Source organism: Danio rerio, chromosome 12, assembly GCF_052040795.2.
Source record: "Danio rerio strain M-AB ecotype USA chromosome 12, GRCz13ab, whole genome shotgun sequence".
In the NCBI taxonomy this organism is placed as follows: domain Eukaryota; kingdom Metazoa; phylum Chordata; class Actinopteri; order Cypriniformes; family Danionidae; genus Danio; species Danio rerio.
The window spans coordinates 17,205,525-17,227,465 of NC_141032.1; the positions used below are offsets into that span (position 1 = coordinate 17,205,525).

Consider the following 21,941-nt stretch of genomic DNA (forward strand, 5'->3'; position numbering starts at 1 on the left):
CTCGCAATTTCAGGGGGTGTGACTTTGAATCACAGTCCCTCCCCACCGTCCAAAGATAATATGCTAAGCGGTTAGCATTTTGGCAGATCACCTACTGCACCTTTAATGGAATCTCCTAAACCCCTGGCATTTAAAAAGATAATAGAAATGGAAATAATGAACAAGTTAAGGAAAAAAATAGATAAAAGTGCAAAAGAGCACAAAAAGGAGCAGTTTAAACACGAGAAAGAAACGTAGCTTAGCTGAACATAGGCTACTGACAGCAAAACACTGTTTTACTGTTTACCATGCTACTCTGAATATTCACTCTGAAATAGCATGTAAGTGTGGCAAAGTAATACATGTAATTCCTGCACGGCGCTGGCACTAACTAACTGGCGAATGACCTGAACTAGTGTGTTGTCTGTTTGCTGTTGTGACGCGGGGTCTGCGCACTCGCAATTTCAGGGGGTGTGACTTTGAATCACAGTCCCTCCCCACCGTCCAAAGATAATATGCTAAGCGGTTAGCATTTTGGCAGATCACCTACTGCACCTTTAATGGAATCTCCTAAACCCCTGGCATTTAAAAAGATAATAGAAATGGAAATAATGAACAAGTTAAGGAAAAAAATAGATAAAAGTGCAAAAGAGCACAAAAAGGAGCAGTTTAAACACGAGAAAGAAACGTAGCTTAGCTGAACATAGGCTACTGACAGCAAAACACTGTTTTACTGTTTACCATGCTACTCTGAATATTCACTCTGAAATAGCATGTAAGTGTGGCAAAGTAATACATGTAATTCCTGCACGGCGCTGGCACTAACTAACTGGCGAATGACCTGAACTAGTGGGTTGTCTGTCGGCTGTTGTGACGCGGGGTCTGCGCACTCGCAATTTCAGGGGGTGTGACTTTGAATCACAGTCCCTCCCCACCGTCCAAAGATAATATGCTAAGCGGTTAGCATTTTGGCAGATCACCTACTGCACCTTTAATGGAATCTCCTAAACTCCTGGCATTTAAAAAGATAATAGAAATGGAAATAATGAACAGGTTAAGGAAAAAAATAGATAAAAGTGCAAAAGAGCACAAAAAGGAGCAGTTTAAACACGAGAAAGAAACGTAGCTTAGCTGAACATAGGCTACTGACAGCAAAACACTGTTTTACTGTTTACCATGCTACTCTGAATATTCACTCTGAAATAGCATGTAAGTGTGGCAAAGTAATACATGTAATTCCTGCACGGCGCTGGCACTAACTAACTGGTGAATGACCTGAACTAGTGGGTTGTCTGTCGGCTGTTGTGACGCGGGGTCTGCGCACTCGCAATTTCAGGGGGTGTGACTTTGAATCACAGTCCCTCCCCACCGTCCAAAGATAATATGCTAAGCGGTTAGCATTTTGGCAGATCACCTACTGCACCTTTAATGGAATCTCCTAAACCCCTGGCATTTAAAAAGATAATAGAAATGGAAATAATGAACAAGTTAAGGAAAAAAATAGATAAAAGTGCAAAAGAGCACAAAAAGGAGCAGTTTAAACAGGAGAAAGAAACGTAGCTTAGCTGAACATAGGCTACTGACAGCAAAACACTGTTACGGCATTATGTCTGCAACTGTATGCCCAAAGAAAGCATTTAATACAGATACAAGGAGGGAGACGAATCTCAACCCCATTGATGTAAGCGCGAGCGCCCACATAATAAGCGGATTTTCCACCAGCACGCGCGGCTTCTACCATGGGCCATAACATTTTCCGCATTTCCCTGTCCAATGGAGTAAGGTCTTCCAGAAAGCGCATCCCATTATCCTTGAGAAAGGACGAAGACTTTGTTACCTTCCACACAGCATCCCTGATAACTCGTGAAGTGAACTGTATAATAACAGCACGAGGAGCAGATTTGTTGATATTTGGACTTAGCTTTTTCCCCAATCTGTGAACAGAGTCTATAGCAAAAGTTAACTTGCCTTGCCCTTCGGGATGTGTTTGCTCACATATGTGTATGATCTCATCACTGATGTTTTCCTTCTCTTTTTCTGGAAGCCCTCTCAGTCGAAGATTCCAGCGTCTCGTGTATCTCTCCAGGTCAGCTAAACGTGATTCACATGTGTCAATCCGCCGCTCTTCAAGTTGTAACCGCAAGGCTACGTTGTCGACTTTTCCTTTCACGGCTTCAGCGGAGACAAAGTCTACTGTCTTTTTTAGACCCTCAATTTTTATAGCATTACAACTCACCAACTTCTCCAGAGAATCAGAGCACTCCTTGATCAGTGATGAAATAGACGATAGCATTGCGGTCACATCTTCCTTAGTTTCCATCTTCCCTTTCTTTGAAAGAGGCTTCGTCGGGGTTTCAGGGAGAGAAGTTCAAAAAACATCCACAATATTTTCAGAATCAGGATGTGAATTACCAGAAGCTGCATAGTTCTGCATTTCCACAGATACATCCATTAAATTTTTACGTTTCTCTGCACCTTTTGGCATATTACAAACACAATAAAGTACTTAAAAGTGTTTTCAAAACGTTTGTAAGGTTACCAGTTTAACACAGACACTTTACATTAATTATTTACTTTTTTTTTAACATGTTGCCATCTTGGAGCCTCTCCAATCCCGTTCACCTCTCGAGTCCTCGTTCTGAGTCATCCATCACATAAGAGACAGAAGCTAATCATATGGATTTAGAGCCGGAAAGAGAATTGATCCGTTCACCTCTCGAGTCCTCGGGTTTGAGTCATTCGTTCCTCATGGCCCAATCATATGCGTTTAAAGACGGAAAAAATAATTGATCCGATGAACTCTCGAGTCCTCGGGTTTGAGTCATTCTGTCATGTGATGAACGAATGACTCAAGAACCAGAAGACTCGAAAGGTGAACTAACGGGCTTCCGTCATTTCCCGCACCTGGCGAGGGCACTGGAAAGTCTGATCAGGTTGGATATTGTTTTGGCTAAAGTGTTTTGCTGTGATTGCCAAGGCTAGAGTGAGTGTAGAGACTGGAAAAGGTAAGGAAGCATTGCCTGTTTAATGTTGTGGTTAAGGCGATCGATCTGGAAATGCTGTATGTCCTTTTCTCAGCTGTGAGAACCAGTAGCAGGTACACAGCTGTGTTTGTTTGCTGTGTCGGCTGTTTGACTGAAAACTATGTGATATCTGCCTTTGATTGATTTAACCTCGATCCCTTTTGGCGAGCGGTAGGTAGTTGCAAATTGTTTAATAGCAGATTTTAAACTTCCTACCATAATGATTTATTTATCTATTCATAGACTGGGTAACAATCTGCAAAGGGAGCTCCGTCGGGCACTCCGCCTTTAAATGCGACTATAGTGCTGTCCTGTTTTTTGTTTTCCTTTTTCTTAATTTAAATTTTCTGTTTTCATAACTTTAATTTTCTACTTTCCCGATTTGTTTTCTGTATTTCTGGTTTATAGAAGGATTTAATTAATTAATTTGTATTAATTTGATTGTATACATTTATTAAAAAGTAGGATCCTCATAGTTTTGGCTGGATTTATTTGTTTATTTTCGTTATTTTGACTTATTCATCCAGTTGTTTTGATTTGAGATTTTCCCATACATTTTGTGTTTTTTTTGAATATTTACTGATGCTCTAGTTTCTTCATTATTGATGTTTGGTTTATTTTCTCTTTAGTAATTAATTTGGCTTAAGGTTGAACTGTTTCTTTTCATTGTTTAAGGTGGGATTTAATTGACTTTCTTTGTTTTCATTTATAAATTCTATTACCTTTTTTGTTTATTTTATAATTACTTGTGTAAATTGAGTTCTGCTTTAATTGCAGGGCATTGGTCCGACTTGTCTGCTTGTGACAAAGCCAGAGCTCCCAGGGCGGAAGGCTAATTTTATAGGAGATTTTTTTCACAGTGTGTAGTGATCACAGTGTGATGGTTTATGTTTGTGCATGTGTGCTTTTTACACAGTGGAGTGCAGTGGTTTTCACTTGCCTGAAGTGCTGTCTGGCCACCCTCCTTGGCTGGTGAGCTTTGGCCCTGGAGCACAATTTGTCACTTTACAAACCACAATGTCAATGTTGCAATATTGGTTTTAATCATGGTTTTATTTAGGACTTGTTAATAACGTAATTTACTTTTGTACTGTGCCAATGTCTCTGACTGTAATTGGTGGAGCGAACTTGCGCGTGCCTTTTTATATAGGTGGTGCGTGTATTTAAATTCTTTGGGTGAAATTCCCAAGGTGGCGTGGTCGGGTAAATTGCCATAATTACTATTATATTGGGGGTCTTTTTCCATCTGCCTACCTACCACCCGTCACATGAGCAAAATGAACATAGCTTTCTCAATATAATGCTTGTGCACCGATTTCCTCTGTTTGTGGACAAAACTGCTTGTGAGCTCTCAAATATGCACTGCTCATGCACAAATTTTCTTGCGCGCTCTCAGTACACTGCTTGCTCGGTGAGTGTAAAAATTACATATTTAATGGTTTGTTTATTCTCCACAAATAAACATGAAGTAAATTATAATAATAATATAGATTAACTTGCACGCATATCCACATTAATAATCTGTAACAAATTATAATGTAGATTAAAGTGCTCGCATATTTACACCATTATTACTGTAGTAAATTAGCTCAAGGTAATTCTTCCCGCGCCTTTCCCGCTGTTATAATGTTGCGAGCTATGACTTAGATTTCAGTGCTCGCGTACCTTCTGGACCATTAAATAACGGACTAGCTTAACGGGAGGAAGATTCATTTGAACGGGGCTCATTTAGATCGACTCTTTATATCTGAACAAACAAATCGTTCAGCGATGCTATCAAAATAAACACCCATAAAGTTTGAGCAGGGTAACAAGTTTAAAGGGGTTGTCCACAACGATGTCATATTTTAAACTTTAGTTCATGTGTAATGTAGCTAAGTGAACATAAACAACATATCTGAATGAAATATACCCAAAGTTCAATGCAAAGGGAGACATTGGCTTTTACAGAGTTAGCTTAGCAAAGTCTACAACAAACGAATTTTGAAGACTACAAACAAAGTCTTCCGCCCCTGTGAAAGGTTCCAGGTTACGTGCATTTACTGCGCACACGCCTTGCGCAGCAAAGAAGCGTGGCCATAGACGCATTAGTAAAGAAAGGAAAATGCCCAAACGCTGCTATTTTCATGGATCTTGTTCTGCTTCGCTATTTAATCTTCCAAAGAACGTGACACAAAGAGAGAAGTTGTTCATTTTTAATCATGTTCCAAAATATTACAAAAAAGATATAACTCTCTGTGCACAGCATTTTACAAAGGACAGTTTTCAAAATTGGTCACAGTTCAGGGCTGGATTTAGCCAAAAACTTCTCCTCAAAGAAGGAGCAGTACCTACGATAAAGACGATGCTGGGGATTGTGAGCTACAACCTGTAAGTATTTCTATTTGTTACAATATCTTACATGCATAGTTTTTTAGCATTCATTGTAGGCTATGTTGTAGTAAGGACGTAAACCAGGATATAAACCACAAGAAATGCGGTTTGTCTTTAGCAATTATTATTAGCAAGTTAGCTCACTCCTGCCAACATTTGTTCCCGATTTTCCCAAGAACAGTGTGTGTGTGGGGGGGTTGGTTTGGTGGGGTGGTCTCTGAGTAACAAAGTTATGAACCGGGAAGATTATGGATAACTGTTGGTGTGTGCCCTACTGAAAAATCCAGCTTAAACCAGCCTAGGCTGGTTGGCTGGTTTTAGCTGGTTGACCAGGCTGGTTTTAGAGGGGTTTTGGCCATTTCCAGGCTGGTTTCCAGCCATTTCCAGCCTGGTCTTAGCTGGTCAGGCTGGAAAATGACCAGCCAAATCCAGCTAAAACCAGCTTTACCAGCCTGGTTTAAGCTGGACATAGCTGGTTTTGGCTGGACTCCCAGCTTGGCTAGGCTGGACAAGCTGGTTTTAGCTGGTCATTTCCCAGCCTGACCAGCTAAGAATCAGACACATGTTGTCCACTCCCCACGACCATCAGCGCAGCAGCAGCTCAGGATATGGCCTGGTCCCGGATATGGAATCCTTGGGATCATCTCGTCACTGGTCTTGGATCCAATCAGTGACTCCGCATAATCTGAGGACCTTGGGATGAGTATCCCCAGGTGGAAATAGAGAATAAAGAGAATAATTAGCATAGCTGCTGTTCATAGTGCATATAAGCAAGATGCAGAAGCCTGTGTGGAATCCGCTAGGTGATGCATTGAGTGTATACTTTACTAAACAGATAGGTCTTTAATCTAGTTTTGAACTGGGAGAGTGTGTCTGAGCCTCGGACGTTATCAGGAAGGCTATTCCAGAGTGTAGGAGCCATGAAAGAGAAGGCTCGACCTCCTTTACTTGATTTTGCTATTCTAGGTACTACCAGAAGCCCTGAGTTTTGAGATCTTAAAGAGCGAGTTGGATTGTAGCGAGACAGAAGGTTGGTTAGATAAACAGGAGCTAGATTATTTAGAGCTTTATAGGTGAGAAGTAATATTTTAAATTCAATACAAAACTTAACAGGCAGCCAGTGTAAGGAGGATAAAATTGGGGTGATATGATCATATTTTCTAGACCTGGTCAGAACTCTGGCTGCTGCATTTTGTACTAATTGAAGTTTGTTAATAGAGGATGCTGGGCAGCCAGCAAATAGAGCATTACAGTAATCCAGTCTCGAAGTCATAAAAGCATGGACTAGCTTTTCTGCATCTGAGATGGATAGCATATTTCGTAATATTTCCCAGATGAAAGAAGGCAGTTTTTGTGACATGGGATATATGGTTTTCAAAAGTTAGATTGCTAATTGTCTAATATGACACCCAGATCTTTTATAGTAGAGCTAAAGCTAACTTTGTATCCCTCTAATTGAAGATTGAGTTGCGAGATCTGCTGTGTACAAGATTTAGGCCCAATAAATAATAATTCTGTTTTGTCGGAGTTGAAGAGAAGAAAATTGTTGGTCATAATGTCTTTAATGTCTTTGATACACTCAGTTAGTTTAGACAGTTCAGACGTCTCGTCAGGTTTAGTTGAAATATATAATTGAGTGTCATCTGCATAGCAATGAAAGTTGATCCCATGTCTTCCAATAATGTCTCCCAGTGGTAGGTTTCTGTACTGTGATGAGCTCTGAAAACCTGACTGAAAGACTTCAAAAATATTGTTCATCTGCAGAAAAGAGCATAATTGAGTGGAAACAACTTTTTCTATTTTAGATATAAATGGAAGATTTGAAATAGGCCTATAGTTAGCTAAGTTGTTGGGGTCTAGTTGCGGTTTCTTAATAATAGGCTTAATAACAGCTAGCTTGTAAGAGTTTGGAACATGGTCTATAGATAAAGAAGAGCTGATAATGTTTAGAAGAGGTTCTCCTATAGCAGGTAGCAGCTCTTTCAGTAATTTTGTTGGAATTGAATTCAGCATACATGTAGCTGGTTTAGAGCTATTTATAATTTTATCTAGCTCTTCCTGTTCTATGATTTTGAAGCAGTGTAGGTTATTATTATGATTCAATGAAATATTTACAGGATTTGGAGTATAAGCCGGTGTAGAAAGTTTGGCATCTCCTATTTTCTGTCTAAAGCCTTCTATTTTATCACTGAAAAAATTCATGAAGTCATCACTACTAATTTGCGGTGAAACACTTTGTTCCAAGGATGACCGATTATTTGCTAATTTAGAGATGGTGTTAAATAAAAATCTAGAATTGTTATGATTATTTTCTATCAGTTTGCGCAGGTGCTCGGTCCTGGCAGATTTTAGAGCCCTCCTATAGCTGGACATACTGTCTTTGTACGCAATTCTAAAGACCTCTAAATTAGTTTTTATCCATTTACGTTCCAGGGCGCGGGTTGCTGTTTTGAGCGCACGAGTGTGACTATTATACCATGGTGTAGTTTTAATCTCTCTAGCCTTTTTTAATTTGATGGGTGCCACAGTATTTAGTGTGCTAGTAAAGATGGCATCCATACTGCTGGTTACTACATCAAGATCATTTGAGTTTGCGGGTGCATTACGAAATAGAGAGAGATCAGGTAAGTTATTTATAAATTCATCTTTGGTTGACGGAACAATAGTTCTACTAGGGCGGAGTATTGGAGCGGGTTTGCTGATTTCAGGTAAACACAGCTTATATAGTAAGAGGTAGTGATCTGTAATATCATCACTTTGTGGTATAATGTTTAATGTATAATGTATGCTTTAAGCGATGGGTTGGACCCACAAAGTTTTGCTTTATCCCAAGTGAGTGTATTAAATCCATAAACGCGAGCCCTAATGAATCGTTAGCGTCATCTATGTGGAAGTTAAAGTCACCTACAATTAGCATTTTATCAGTTTTGACTAGTAAGTCAGAAATAAAATCAGAAAATTATTTTAGAAAGTTGACATAGGGTCCTGGGGGTTTATATATGGTGATTAAAGCTAGAGATAACATAGGTTTTTGCATAGTATCTGGAAGCTGAACATTAAGCGCTAGTACTTCGAAGGAGCTAAACATAAGTCCGTTTCTCTGATTAACATTAAGGAAATCACTAAATATTGATGCAACTCCACCACCACGACCAGTTTGACAAGCCTCATGTTTATATAAGAATCCTGGAGGAGTTGCTTCATTTAAGCTAATATAGTCATTTTGTTTCAGCCAGGTTTCAGTGAGACAGAGTGCATGAAGATTGTTTTCTGTTATTATTTCATTTATGATAAGTGCTTTAGGTGCAATTGACCTGATGTTTAGGAGACCAAGCTTTACGAAATTTGTATTTTCACTTTCTACTGGTTTTTTTGGTTTGATTCTTAATAGATTTTTTCTGGAACACACAGTAAGTTTATTTCTTAATCTAATAATACGAGGAACAGACACAGTCTCTATAGGATTCGCCAGATATGCATTACTGATGTTTAAGTGGGACGAACAAAAGTCTAGGTGGCTATAATGTGAATTTTGTGAATTTTTACCTGCTAGTCAGATGGTGCGAAGTAATCTGGAGATGTTGTCCGACAGGAGTTCAGCTCCGGCTCGACTGGGGTGCAGGCCGTCAGCACGGAAGAGCCTAGGACGCTCCCAGAAAAGATTCCAGTTATTAGAAAAGAGCAATTTCTGTTCTTTACACCATGTTAATAGCCATTCATTCAGAGCAAAAAGTCTACTGAACCTTTCATTTCCTCTGCGGTAGGTAGGAAGCGGCCCAGAAACAATGATCTGCGTGGTGGGCGAGGTGCGTCGAACCGTCTCGATCAGGCTCCTGAAGTCCTTCTTCAGGATCTCCGACTGCCGGAGCCCGGTGTCGTTTGTCCCTACTTGGAGGACAACGGCACCAGGGCTCTCAGCAGCGCCCAGGATGGTTGGAATCTGTGTAGAAATATTTCTCACACGGGCACCAGGAAAGCAGAAAGTACGTACTTTATTATCTTTTAAGGAGGCGACACGGACGTGACGAACGATCGAGTCACCGATGATGGCCACATCGGGACCCGACTCGCGGAGAGGGGAGAAGCGGTTTTCTGTGAAGATCTCGAACACGGGAGGAGGAGACGTTCTGCCCCGGGATCTGGCAAGCACCTTACGTGGCTGCACCCAGGCGCCGTGGTAGCCGGGTGTCGGCATGAACGACGGCTGGCTGAGCCGTGCCTCGGGTGCGCTGGGCCTTGACAGAGAAGGACGCAGGGTTGAGGTAGAGGGAATGATGTGGTTGTAATTTCTACGTACCTTAGATGATGAGGCGGCCTTAGCGTTAGGCACAAAAAGCGACGCCCGTTGTTCCTGCAGCCGCGTCCGCCTCAACAAAAGTGCCCGAATCTGGGATTCCACTTCTTCCAGCTCCAGCTCCAACGCCTCCATCGATGCTTCTCCTGCACACAAGGACAGAGACGCAAGCGACATTTTACGGGGTAAAGAGCAAAGCCAGCAAGTCAAAAGTGTATGGTAAAAGAGGTCGGTAGCTTTAGCTGACCAGCGGCGCTAGCAGGCTAAAGCTACAAACAACAAGCGGATGCTCGAGGGACAGACAGTTTAAAAGCAGTTTTGTTTGTATAAATGTATTAAGGGTTAGTTCACCCTAAGTAGGAGAGACAAATACTTAGCGAATGAGGAAGAATTTTATGATTAAGATTTAAATTGCGAGTAAATAGCGAGTCCAAACTTCAAGCACACGCAGTAGGTGACCGAACGGAGACAGTGACGTCAGTGTACAAGTTGCTACAATGATGTACATCTGCTTGAAAAAAAACATGCTGGAAATGTATGTTTTGATGCAGGTTTCAATGGTTTTGCTGGTCTCAATATTGGTCAGGGCCAACACTGAGAACAGCTAGACCAGCATTTTAAACAGCATCAAAACATATCTTACTAGCATATGATTGTTTAGCAGGTGGCAAATAATAAATAAACAAACACATGGTTTTTATTTTTACCAGACAACATCTCAACAGGTTACCAGCCCCCCAAGACCTCCCTAGTAGCAAAGAATTCTGGCCCAGATTTGGCAAAAAGCTGGCACAGCAGGCATTCATCCAGTACTGGCATACAGCATGTGGGCCAAACATGGCCCGGGTTTGGCAGAGGTGGCACCATCTTTAAGGCGGCACAGAAGATTTGGGCCAGATGAAAATCGTGACACACCAACCTATCTGGCCCAGTTCAGGCCCAGTTATGAGTTATTAACTTGGCTGAGACTTGGCCCAGATATGGTCTGTGTTTGGCCCTTGTCTGGAAGCCAGATTTGGTCCAGTCATGTACCGTAATTCACTGCGGCGTGTGGGCCAAGCAAAACCTGATTTGTGGGCCAGAGCTGGTAGGGGGTAACAACCAGATGTTCATCACGAAAATTACCGCAAAAGTACAGTGAAATAACGGTGTACTATTCTGTACGTATAGTGTAAGTACAAATAACGTTTACATAGGTATAAGAGAACAAACTGTAATGCTTGGGTAATAAGGGGTTAACAACCAGATATTGAGCATGAAAAGTACCGCGTAAGTACAGTGAAATAACGGTGTACTTTTCTTTAAATTGCAAAAGAACAAACCATAATGTTTGCATTATAGGGGAGTAACAATAAGATATTCATCACGCAAAGAACCGCGTAAGTATATTACGTTTACGATGTACTTTTCTTCAAGTTTTGTATACATATAAAGAATTATGCAAGGATGGTGACAACCTATTGCTATCTGCAAATGTACTGTACATGCACCTGCGTGAGTACATTAGTACTCTTATTCAGTGCTTGGGTTTTATACTGGGTGTTTAATGAATAAAAGGTTTACAACCTGTGAAATTATGAACCTTTATTGTATACTGTATGTATTTTAAATCTGCAATTTAATATAAAATATATTTCCATACACTACTTACCTTATGTTTACTCGTCGATCTCACCAAAGCCATCAATGTCTCCATAACTCACTATCATATAACTTTGCATGATATAGGCCTACCGTCATACCACATTTGAAGGTTGTAAATTAAAGTGAATCATTGTTCCTCCCTTGTTCCCTGTACTTACAGGGTAAATACCACATTTGAGGGTTGTAAATTAAAGTGAAGCATTGTTCCTCTCTTTTCCCCTGTACTTACAGGGTAAATACCACATTTGAGGGTTGTAAATTAGAGTGAAGCATTGTTCCTCCCTTGTTACCCCCTTGTTCCCTGTACTTGCAGGGTAAATACCACATTTGAGGGTTGTAAATTAAAGTGAAGCATTATTCCTCCCTTGTTCCCTGTACTTACAGGGTAAATACCACATTTGAGGGTTGTAAATTTAAGTGAAGCATTGTTCCTCCCTTGTTACCTGTAGTTAAAGGGTAAATACAACATTTGTTCCCCCTTGTTCCCTTTAGTTTACAATGTAAAATCTTGAAGGCAGTAAAATCAATATACAAATACACAATATACAGTATTTCTTCTTTACTTTGTAACCTTTATTTTAATAAATAAGCATTTTAAAACACTTCATCTTAATCAAACATTGTCTTGTCTATCATTTCCTATACTTGTTCATTTTCTCTTCGGCTTTGTCCTTTTGTTAATTTGGGGTCGCTACAGTGTAATGAACCACCAACTTATCCAGCATATGTTTTACGGAGTGGATGCCCTTCCAGCGGCAACCCATCTCTGGAAAACATCCATACACACCCATTCACACTCATACACTACGGACAATTTAGTCTACCCAATTCACCTGTTCCGCATGTCTTTGGACTGTGAGGAAAACCGGAGCACCCGGAGGAAACCCACGCAAACGCAGGGAGAACTCCACGCAGAAACGCTAACTGACCCAGCTGAGTGTCACCGTACCTTGCGTTCTTGCTACCTTCCTCTATTTAGTGTTACAGATCACCTTTCTCACCTGCTTTTATGTGCAGTCACAGGAACACCAGTCATTTCGGCTAATTCTTTCCACCTGTTCCTCATTCCCTTTTTCCCCATTTATAGCACGTCATTTCCCTTCATGTTTGTCAGTATGTTGTCGCTTATGTGTCTGTGTGAAGCATTCTGTTACTCACCCTGTATCTGTGTCCAGGACTTCCAGTGAGCGAGCATCCCGTTACTGTGGAGTTTTTTCTTTGATGCTTCCCCAGCATTTACCCAACTGGGATACCTTTGTTTCGTTGCTTTTCCTGAGACCCTCTACTTGAATAAAGACTTTGTTTCCTCTGCATTTGAGTTCACCTCTTCTTTGCCCGTGACAGGAACATACTGACCATTATGGACTCAGCAGAGGACGTTGATATTCGCCGAGCGCTCGCCCAACAAGGCGCATTACTGGGCCGACAACAGGAGGAAATCGCAGCCTCCCACCAAGCGTTTGCGGAGGTGTCCCAACAACTTGCTGCGCCTCAATCAGCTGCAGCTTGCTCTCTCAAATCCTCCAGCAACTCTCCCTCCAGCAGCTCTCCCGGATCCTCCAGCGGCGGCTTCGTCGGAACAGGCGATAACCACTCCACGACAGGCCAAACCTCGTCTCAACCCACCTGCTGCTTACTCTGGTGAGCCCGACTCTTGTCGATCTTTTCTGTCCCAGTGTTCCCTCACCTTCTCGCTCCAGCCATCTTGCTACCCCACAGAGACCCCCAGGGTAGCCTTCACTATAACTCTCCTGACTGGCCGGGCCAGAGAATGGGGAACGGCGATGTGGGACAACAAGAGTGAGTGCTGCAACACATTTAAAGCCTTCTCTGACGAACTCAAAAAGGTGTTCGACCGTTCCCTGCTGCAGACCGAGACTGCGAGAGCACTCGCGGCACTTCAACAAGCGGACCAATCAGTGGCGGACTATTCCATCGAGTTCCGCACCCTGGCGGCTAACAGCGGCTGGAATGCCAAGGCTCAATGGGACCACTTCCTTCACGGCTTGGCGGAGTACATTAAAGACGAGATTTTCTTGCTGGAGCTGCCGTCCAGTCTCGATGGGCTCATCGATCCCGCCATCCGTGTTGACAACCGGCTCGCGCTCAGAGCGCATCATCGCAGAGGCGGAGTCAATGAGTTTTCTCCTAGGAACAACACCGCGCTGGATGTAGTCGTGTCACAACAGCCCGAATTTCCGGAGGAGGAGCCGATGCAAGTTGGAAGAGCTCGTTTGTCGGCGACGGAAAGCCGACGTAAGCCATCTAAGGGCGGAGTTACGGTGAGCACCATGAACACACGTGCACTGCCCAGGGGTCAGGCGTCGCTCCAAGCCTGGTTAAATGTTAAGGGTCTTGTTAAGCAGGTGTCTGCCCTTATTGATTCCGGTGCGGAAGGGGACTATTGACCTATTACCCGGAACTTCTCCACCTATGGGGCGTCTATACTCTCTGACTAGACCCGAGAGGAAGGCCATGGAGAAATACATCCACGATTCTCTAGCAGCAGGTATTATACGTCCTTCTTCCTCTCCAGCTGGGGCGGGGTTCTTTTTTGTGGAGAAAAAAGATGGATCTCTGCGCCCCTGCATTGATTATCAGGGGTTGAATGATATCACGGTAAAGAACCGTTATCCATTGCCACTGATGTCATCGGCCTTCGAACTCCTGCAGGGGGCAACCATCTTCACTAAATTAGATCTCCGCAACGCCTACCACCTAGTTCGAATTAGGGAGGGGGACGAATGGAAGACCGCCTTCAACACCCCTACTGGTCATTTTGAGTATCTAGTTATGCCCTTTGGGCTCTCCAATTCACCGGCGGTCTTCCAGGCACTCTTCAATGACGTGCTCAGGGACATGGTAAATCGCTTTGTGTTCGTCTATCTCAATGACATTCTGATTTTTTCCCAGAATGAACAGGAGCATGTCCAGCCCGTCAGGCGGGTGCTTCAGCGGCTACTGGAGAATCGTCTATTCGCCAAGGTGGAGAAGTGTGGGTTCCATACACAGTCGGTTTCGTTCCTGGGGTTTGTTCTGTCGCCCGAGGGATTGCGGATGGATCCTGCCAAGGTAAATGCTGTTGCGGATTGGCCAACCCCAGACAGTCGCAAGGCGGTCCAGCGGTTTCTGGGGTTTGCCAATTTTTATCTTGGAGTTCCAGGTTAACCATGGTCGAATACGCTTATAACTCCCTCCCGGTCTCGTCTACGGGGTTGTCCCCCTTCCAGTGTTGCCTAGGCTACCAGCCCCCTCTATTCCCTTCCCAAGAACCTGACGCCATTGTTCCCTCCGCAAATTCGTTCATTAAGAGATGCCTCCAAACATGGAGAATCACCAGAAAAGCCCTTATCTGGACTGGCGATAGGAACAAGTCATCTGCGGACCGCCACAGTTCTGTGCCCCCTCGTTACGTGTGTGGTCAGAAGGTTTGGTTGTCATCTAAGGACATTCCCCTTAGACTCCCCTCACGTAAATTGGGACCCAAATTCATCGGACCTTTTCCCATCACCAAGGTGCTCAGTTCTGTGGCGGTTCGTCTCAAATTAAGCCCTCAGATCAGTAATATTCACCCAGTCTTTCATGTGTCTAAAATTAAACCTGTTATTCGCTCCCCCCTGCAGCCCTTAACCTCTGCCCCCCCGCCTCCCAGGCTGGTTGAGGGTGCACTTACATACACAGTGCGCCGTCTCCTGGATGTGAGGCGAAGAGGTAGAGGTTATCAGTATCTGGTAGACTGGAAGGGTTATGGTCCGGAGGAGAGATGTTGGATCCCAGCTCGGGATATTCCGGACCGCTCTCTCATTGACCAGTTTCATCAGGTCCATGGTGAGTCTTCAGGGAACGCCAGGGGGCGTTCTTGAAGGGAGGGGTACTGTCACCGTACCTTGCGTTCTTGCTACCTTCCTCTATTTAGTGTTACAGATCACCTTTCTCACCTGCTTTTATGTGCAGTCACAGGAACACCAGTCATTTCGGCTAATTCTTTCCACCTGTTCCTCATTCCCTTTTTCCCCATTTATAGCACGTCATTTCCCTTCATGTTTGTCAGTATGTTGTCGCTTATGTGTCTGTGTGAAGCATTCTGTTACTCACCCTGTATCTGTGTCCAGGACTTCCAGTGAGCGAGCGTCCCGTTACTGTGGAGTTTTTTCTTTAATGCTTCCCCAGCATTTACCCAACTGGGATACCTTTGTTTCGTTGCTTTTCCTGAGACCCTCTACTTGAATAAAGACTTTGTTTCCTCTGCATTTGAGTTCACCTCTTCTTTGCCCGTGACACTGAGGCTCGAACCAGCAACCTTCTTGCTGTGAGGAAACAGCACTACCTACTGTGCATCTGTGTTGCCACCCAGCTGCTACCCATCACTGGGAAACATCCATACACACTCATTCACACACATACACTACGGACAATTTTAGCTTACCCAATGTCACCACATATTTTTTGACTTGTGGGAGCACCAGGAGGAAACCCACGCTAACATGGGGAGAACATGCAAACTCCACAAAGAAATGTCAACTGACCCAGCCGAGGCTCGAACCAGTGACCTTCTTGCTGTGGGACGATTGTGCTACCCACTGCCCCTGCCTATACTCAAACAGCAAAACAACACATTATTTCCTTCCCCCTTTTTTTTCTGGCATCTCTTGCTTGGCTTCCTCTTCTGCTCTTCTCAGCTTTCACGGAGGACTCTGATGGTGAGTGGCTGATGAAATCCCATGGGTCTTGCTGCTCTGCATTTATATAAAATATATGAACAGACATAAAGGCTTTTAGTAAGCTATAGACATGTTTATTTTGCTGTTTAATGTGTGTGTTGTGGTTGTCCAACAATTTCACACACTAAACATTTACAGATACCATATAGACTCTATACATCACTATCAAACAAAAGTACTATCATCAGATCATTCGGGAGATTGTGATCATTTATAGTGAAAAATAATTTCAAGGCCATGAATCTTCAAACGATTCAGTACTCTGCTTTCAGGAACCATGCCAGAAATTTCTTAGAACCAGCCATCATACACAAGTGGAATCTAGAGCAACAAAATATTTTTACACAGCTTAAAAAAGATAGAGCGGTGGCATTAGCAGGAGATATGAGAGCTGACACACCAGGGCCCTCTTGTATGAACGCTGCGTACGCACAAAAACTTTGCGTACGCCAGGTTTCACGCTCAGAATCGCTCACTTTTGGATTTACTAACAATGAACTGAACGTGGGAATGTGCGCAGCTTCACGGCAGCTTTATGGCTGGCGTAGGCACATTTTTTTGTGCGTGTCTGTTTTATTTTCATTGGCGACTCCTAGGGGCAGTTTTGTTAAATTACTCTCTACAAAGTGTCTTTGAGCCTTGCAATGGCAGCTGTATGAGACGGGTTCATCTAGCAGGTATATAAGGTTTCCATACCACGTAGTTGACCAGCTAAACATTAAAGCACAATTTGCAGTGGTCGCCTGTTTTCCCAATGTAATCTGAGCTATCTACTGCACGCACATTGCTATAAAGACACTATCTGAAGATGAATTTGTATGCTTGAATCAGAAACATTTCCATTCAATAAATGTGCAAATAAAATATGATGCACAAACTTATTAATGATTCCTACCTGTCTTTCTCGTGATAAATAGTTGGCAAAATCTGATATGTAGCGGGGAAAAAAGAAGAAAGAGTTCATCAGACGCTGGATTCGAAGCGAGTTCATGCTCGAACGTGTCAAAATATGTTGACATGTCTTACAAGCTGCGCCACTGAGAATGTTACGGATACTGCAACATTTTACAGTTATAAACCTCACTATTTCTTCTTTAATTAACTCAGTGCGATGTTCAGACCCAACTGTGTAAACCGCATCAGTTAAACTCTCCCACTCTATTTTTTTCTTTTGTTGTTAATTCCGGAGAACAAACTTGCAAATAACACCGCTTTTCTCCGGTCTACCTCCGAAAGGAGCACCTCCAATTCACATTCTGTTCAAAGTTTCTCTTTTTGCTTGTTTTTGTTATTGCTTTTTGGTTGGGTTTTACCATTAGCATAGTCATTAATATATTCATACGGGGGAGGAGGCAGGGAGGGGTTTTGTGCTCGTGCATGTTGCGCTCAGTTTCACGTTCATTCGGATGTACAAAAGAATATGCGTGAGATTCGGCACACGCAGTGTTTCATACATCTGAATTTTTTTCTGCGTACGCACATTTACAGCTTTGTGCGTACGCAATGTTTTAGTATGATTTCCACGCAAGTCTTCGTACATGAGGCCCCAGGTATGGTGGATTTATTTAAATCACTTTGAAATTTGATAAATGTATGTGTGTTAAAGTATAATTTTTTTTTTTTTTCCGAATAGGACACTCAAAATTTGGCAGCTACACATTGATGGACAATGAAACAAACAAAATTTTTGATCTTCAACTATTTCAGGTGAGTGTAAACATACACAAGAACTGTTATACTTGTTTTAATTTGTAAATGTTTCTACTTATTTATTTGAACCTATGCGTACTTATCAACAGAGCAACGAAGTCACATGGAAAAAGAGGATTAAAACCAGAGGATAAAGAACCATGTTTACTGGAGTGCGACTTCCTCCGTGTCTGGCCTGGAAAAGGTTGCCAAATTAACATCCTTACTGAACCCCATACAAAATGTACACGTTCACAATAATCTGCTGTACCCAAAGTGTGAACACCCTGATGTACTTTCAAGAGATCGCAAAAAATGGTTCCAACCAGGTATTTATCCAAAAAAAAGTTATATATATTAGTAATACTGGTTAAATGTAGAGCTGCTGTTCATATTTCATGGCTGTATCATTACAGGTTCACAGGCCCTCTATAAAGTGGAAAAGATTTTAAACAACAAGAGAGTTGTGAAGGATGTTGCAAAACTCAGCCACCATTATCAAACATCTTCACTTAAGGCATTTCATAGTGTGATTCTGCATTTCACACCAAAGAATGTTGTTTTTCCTTTTATTGGAATGCTGTGCAGGTATTTGTCTGTTAATTTGTTTTGTCATTTAAAATATTTATATAATAGTTGTTACAATGTGTACATTTTTCATTGGTTTGTTCAATGATTTACAGGTTATACCTCGCAGCTATGCACCATAACGAAAATTATCAAAGTGAACAGGCAATAACAACCACTGGACAGGCTGTGTACAAATTTGTATTTCCAAAAACGAAAAGGGGGAATGCACGGCAAAACCAGTGAAAACAGAGCCAACATATGGTAAGTTGGATATTTTTTATTATGAATTTTTAATAACAAAATTACAAATAATTATTTATGAGAAAGTAAATATAAGCAGATTAAATAAATTATGAATAAATATCACAGTACAGTTGTTCCAATAATGTAATTGTTTTCTCAGAAAACAATTTTTTTTATTATTATTAGGCTACGTGAAGGACCTCATGGTCCTTGTGCTACATGAAGTCTGTTTGGATCCAGCACCATATGTGGAAGAGCTGCAGTCCATTCCAGTTCCACCACCTCTTTCCTCTCAATTTGAGAAACCCTCAAAAGAGCATGTTATTTCACATCATGTTTCTAGATTTAATCAAGAGGAGGCCGGAACCCAACATACTGTCCTGCTGCATTCGGAAACTCCTGGCGTATCTGACACACCACACATGACGGGATGACAACCCTCACATCACGTCCTAGCCAGCCCCAGTACCAGCTAACAAAGCTGCGATATGACAGAAAACGGAAACGCCTATGGCAATAAAAGGAAACGGATGTCAGCATTGCATATCAAACTTTGCAATTGTACATATGTGTATATATTTATTGTCTATTTAAGTTTTTTGAGACTGGTTTTCAGTGATTTGTACTTGGTAACTTAAAATACATTTAATAACATTTATTTAAATACATTTTACAAAAACTTACTCTCCAACATTTCTGTGTCTCAACGGTCCATAGTCTGCCCTGTATATATTATTTATATTCTGTAATGTGTACATGTTTAAACAATTGGGTTCAAAACCAGGATGGTTGCAAGTAGAAGGGTTTGAACCTGCATCATGTGCTAGACAATCTAAACCGTAATGTATGACAATGAATTTCTGTGTGGTCAACTTGCATGTATCCTTTATGAAAAGTGCACTATTAGTCAAGCTAAGAAAAATTAATGGAAAGCCATTAATGCATTTACATTACCTTCTGTGTTTCTTTGCAACAGATATTTTCTACTTCTGTTGGCATTTTTTTCACAGTTATTACACGTGCGCCTAAAGAAAATTAAATGTATTCCCATAACAAAAAATTAGCTTGATTTGTATATGTTACCACATAATTATTGGTTGCTCTTATAACATTGAACATTCATCAATAAAATAAACTGACACTAGATGTAAAATAAGAAAAAAAGATGTTATCAAGCCAAGAGCACTTCAGAAATCCATTCAAGACCGCAGCAATTCAGTGTTTAGCACACATATTACTGTTACGGTAATTTCGTGACCGTTTTACTCAAATAAAAATATCATTTATTCATTTTTCTGTAACGCATGTTTCATTATGTATGTACAAAACTGCGCTGTTTTCAGTATAGGTTCGTCCGTGCTTTCATTTTTGTAAGTATTATATTCAATCATTTATTCAGCATAGCCATACCCTTTATAAATACCTGAAGTGCATTTTAATTTGTCCTAGCCTTATTACGATACAATGCCATTACGATTGCATTTTTATGGCGTGGTTAAACCTCAAGTGAACGAGAAAACAAAATAGATCGTTTTACCTGCTATCTATTAGAAACGGAGACATTACAGCCATCTTATAATGTACTATTTCCTATATACACTAGTATGGGATGTCATGTTTTTGTAAGTATCATTTTAATTTATTTATTCAGCATAAACATTGACCTTTTATAAATACCTGAAGTGCGTTTTAATTAAGCCTTACTATTGTACAATGTTATTACGATCGCATTTTTATGGCGTGGTTAAACCTCAGAAAGTGAACAAAAAACAAAGTAGTTACCTGCTATTTATTAGAAACAGAGACCTTACAGCCACCATATAATGTACCATTTGCTATTTACAGTAGTATGGAATGTCATTCGTACAAACTGACCACTGTAATACTCAGAAAATGAAAAAAATGTATATAAAAGTATTTGAATGTTTTATTAATTTGTTTATTACTGTCGTTCACAAGGTTAAACCACATTATATAAAATTGTATGCAATAGTAAATACATTGTCCTGAGTGGGCTAGGGCAAATAAATTACTACTTCTATGAAATGTTGATGGCTTGATCACATTCCTCTTACCAATGAACAAAACAAAAACGTACCATTCTGAAATATCTTGCAAAAGTCGCGTTTGCATGGGTTCAGCTGTGTCCTCTCCATTTTCTGTGTCGGACTCGGGCTCAAACTGATACGGCTTCAATGACATTATTTACAATCTGATAGCATGCAAAAGAGGCATGACGTTTCCTGGTGACGTGAAGCCGATCCACCAATCACAACACATTAGGTTAGCTGACTAATCAGATCCCTTTAAGGGCGGGCTTTATAGAACAAACCAGGAAATATGATGGTCGTTTCCATGTTAGCTCAGTAGCTGTATAAATTGAAGGTAAGATCTGTGAACAAATAATGTCATTTATTACAAATGAATCATGAACACATATGGTTCTGCACCCCATAAACACAACCAAAGCTTTAAAAAGCTATTGTGGACCACCCCTTTAAGACATTAGATTCATTAACATACACAGGCACCTTTCTTTATACAAAATTAAACTTTATTGACTACTCTAACAGAAACTAACACCTAACACAAACACACATTCATACAAGCATGGGGAAAAGTAACGAACGTGAAGTAAGAGGTTGAGAGGATGTAATGATGGGAAAACCTCGGAGTTTGTAAAAGCAAACCAAGCAAACCAAACGTAATCAAATTCAATGTAACCCTTCTATTGTCTCTTTAGCGTTGAATTTAGTCCACACCAGTTTAGATGTTGGGAGAAAGGTGATACTTGCGGTCTGTTCGTGATGTCCGAGCTCCCGTTGTTGAGCACGTGATTCGGCTGGCTGATCCTTTGTTCCTCACGAGCCTTTGTAGTGGGGAGGAGTCCGTGTTTGAAGCTGAAGCAGCAAAAGGATTCTGAACAGTGACATGTCCGAGCGGTGCGATTAACCGTTTTCTGTCTGGGTTTCTGAGGAAGTTGCAGAGAGTTTGAAGAAAGTTTAAAACAGCGTGTTTCAGAGCAGAGGGGTGGGGGGGGGGGGGTGTTGCTCTGGAGACTGGGGAGGAGTGAAGTTTTGAACAGAGGGGGAGAGTTTAGCTTGGTCCTAAGCTTTATAGGGCGGGTTCGGATCCACCCTCCATGGAAAGTTGACCAATTAGAAGCTAACTTCCTGGAAAAATAACTTTATGGCTCTTTGTCGAAGGCAGAAGAATTTGCATAGGCTAATTTTATGCAAATCGGGACAGAAATGTTAAAGTCTCTACAAATGTTAATATGTTGCACTCGTATTAAAATAAAATGTCAACGATCAATTAGTCCTGCGAGTGAGCTTTTCGAAAAGTCCAAACACGAACAGTATAAGGGCTTGCTTAGTTTTAGTACAGTTAAACATTTTATACAGA

The 21,941-nt window shown here is 41.4% G+C and overlaps 1 protein-coding gene across 4 annotated transcripts; it reads right to left on the reverse strand.

The window, feature by feature from the left end:
• Positions 1-3,675: 3,675 nt before the first annotated feature.
• Positions 3,676-11,810, reverse strand: LOC141376775 (uncharacterized). Of its 4 annotated transcripts, XM_087276024.1 has the most exons (4): positions 11,321-11,810; positions 9,673-9,815; positions 8,922-9,315; positions 5,182-6,068 (listed from the first exon to the last, which is right to left on the reverse strand). In XM_087276024.1, the coding sequence occupies exons 2-3, from the start codon at positions 9,802-9,804 to the stop codon at positions 8,929-8,931; spliced, it is 519 nt and encodes a 172-aa protein (XP_087132150.1). In that variant the 5' UTR covers positions 9,805-9,815; positions 11,321-11,810; the 3' UTR covers positions 5,182-6,068; positions 8,922-8,928. The 4 variants fall into 4 exon arrangements, with proteins under 4 accessions (XP_087132148.1, XP_087132147.1, XP_087132150.1 ...); XM_087276022.1 differs by having other exon boundaries at positions 3,676-6,068; positions 8,922-9,815; positions 11,321-11,442; XM_087276023.1 differs by lacking the exon at positions 11,321-11,810 and having other exon boundaries at positions 9,673-10,571.
• Between the last annotated feature and the right edge of the window lie 10,131 nt (positions 11,811-21,941).

What these genes read in the sequence shown, in the direction of transcription:
- LOC141376775 (XM_087276021.1), bottom strand. Translation starts at nt 9,846, where the DNA reads ATGTCGCTTGCGTCTCTGTCCTTGTGTGCAGGAGAAGCATCGATGGAG.